A 1,415-nucleotide genomic window follows, 5' to 3' on the forward strand; every position below is an offset into this window, starting at 1 on the left:
GCTGCAGAGGTGCAAGGTGCAGGAGTTCGTCCTGCTGTCCCTGTCGGCCTCCATGTACACCAGCCAGAAGCGCTACAGCCTGGCCACCGCGGAGCGAGGCCGGGCCCCGCGGGAAGACTGCCTCTTCGAGGAGCAGCTCATCAACTTGGGCCAGGACCAGATCTGGAGTGAGCACCCGCTGCAGATCGAGCTGCTGAAGCTCCTGCAGGTGCTGATCGTCTTGGAGCATCACCTGGGCCAGGCCCACGAGGAGGCTGAGCACCAGCCAGACCTGTCGCGGGAGTGGCGGCGGGCCCTGGACTTCCAGCAGGCCATCGGCGCCATGCAGTACGTGCAGCCGCACCCCCTCACCTCCCAGGGGCTGCTGGTGTCTGCCGTGGTGAGGGGCCTGCAGCCACCCTATGGCTACGGCATGCACCCGGCCTGGGTGAGCTTGGTCACGCAGTCCTTGCCGTACTTCGGAAAGTCCCTGGGCTGGACAGTGACACCCTTCATCGTCCAGATTTGCAAAAACTTGGACGAGCTGGTCAAACAGTATGAGAGCGAATCAGTGAAGCTCTCTGTCAGGTATGGCGACCCCTGGATGGATTATTACTGCATTAGTGACAGGTTTGCAGTGAGTGGCTGATTTGCCGGAGAAGCCGGCTGGAGGGTGCTTTATATCAGAAGCCTGTTTAGCATTTTCAGGAGGGTGACAAGAAACTAAATGTTCAGTTCAGCTATTTTTTTTTTAAATATCTTTTTGTTGATTTTTTTTAGAGAGAGAAAGGAAGAGGGAGGGAGAGAGAAACATCGATGCATCAGCATTGATAGACTGCCTCCTGCACACACACACCCCCCCACTGGGGTTCGAGCCTACAACCTAGGCATGTGCCCTGACCATGTATCAAACTGGTGACCTCCTGGTGCGTAGGCCAATGCTCAAGCACTGAGCAACACTGTCCGGGCCAGATCCTCTATTTTTAATTCCACACAGCTACCCAGGCTGGCTCAGTGCTGCAGGACGAGTCAGTCACACTCTGTTAGTTTTGCAAAACAAATAAAAATGGAATCGCCTTCAAAGAAATTCTAAAACATCTAAAAACATTTTTTAAAGTGACTGCATGAGTCTAAAATAGCACAAAAGATGCTACCAATATTGTAACGATATTTCATTGCGCGAGTCCAGGTTTGTTTAAGATAGTGATAGCTCTCTGGTTCCTATGTGTGTATGTAGGATTAAACATCTTTAGAGACTCGTTCTTAAAATTCCTCAAAACCACCTTCTCGTTTCCCCACCAAAGCGTCACCGCCAAGAGGGAAAACATCGCTCCGGATTACCCGCTCACCCTTCTGGAAGGCCTGACAACCATCAGTCATTTCTGTCTTTTGGAACAGCCCAACCAAAATAAAAAGGTAAGTTGTTTTTTTTCTGA

The 1,415-nt window shown here is 51.7% G+C and overlaps 1 protein-coding gene across 1 annotated transcript in view; it reads left to right on the forward strand.

The window, feature by feature from the left end:
- DOPEY2 (dopey family member 2) overlaps positions 1 to 1,415 on the forward strand; it is a 60,419-nt gene that overhangs the window by 36,400 nt on the left and 22,604 nt on the right. Inside the window, 2 exon segments of the mRNA XM_015570709.1 lie at positions 1 to 567; positions 1,284 to 1,395. The exon segment at positions 1 to 567 is cut by the window's left edge and continues 20 nt beyond it. Coding sequence (XP_015426195.1) covers positions 1 to 567; positions 1,284 to 1,395 — 679 coding nt within the window.

The sequence above is a fragment of the Myotis davidii genome, unplaced genomic scaffold (assembly GCF_000327345.1).
Source record: "Myotis davidii unplaced genomic scaffold, ASM32734v1 scaffold227, whole genome shotgun sequence".
NCBI classification, from domain to species: Eukaryota; Metazoa; Chordata; class Mammalia; order Chiroptera; family Vespertilionidae; genus Myotis; species Myotis davidii.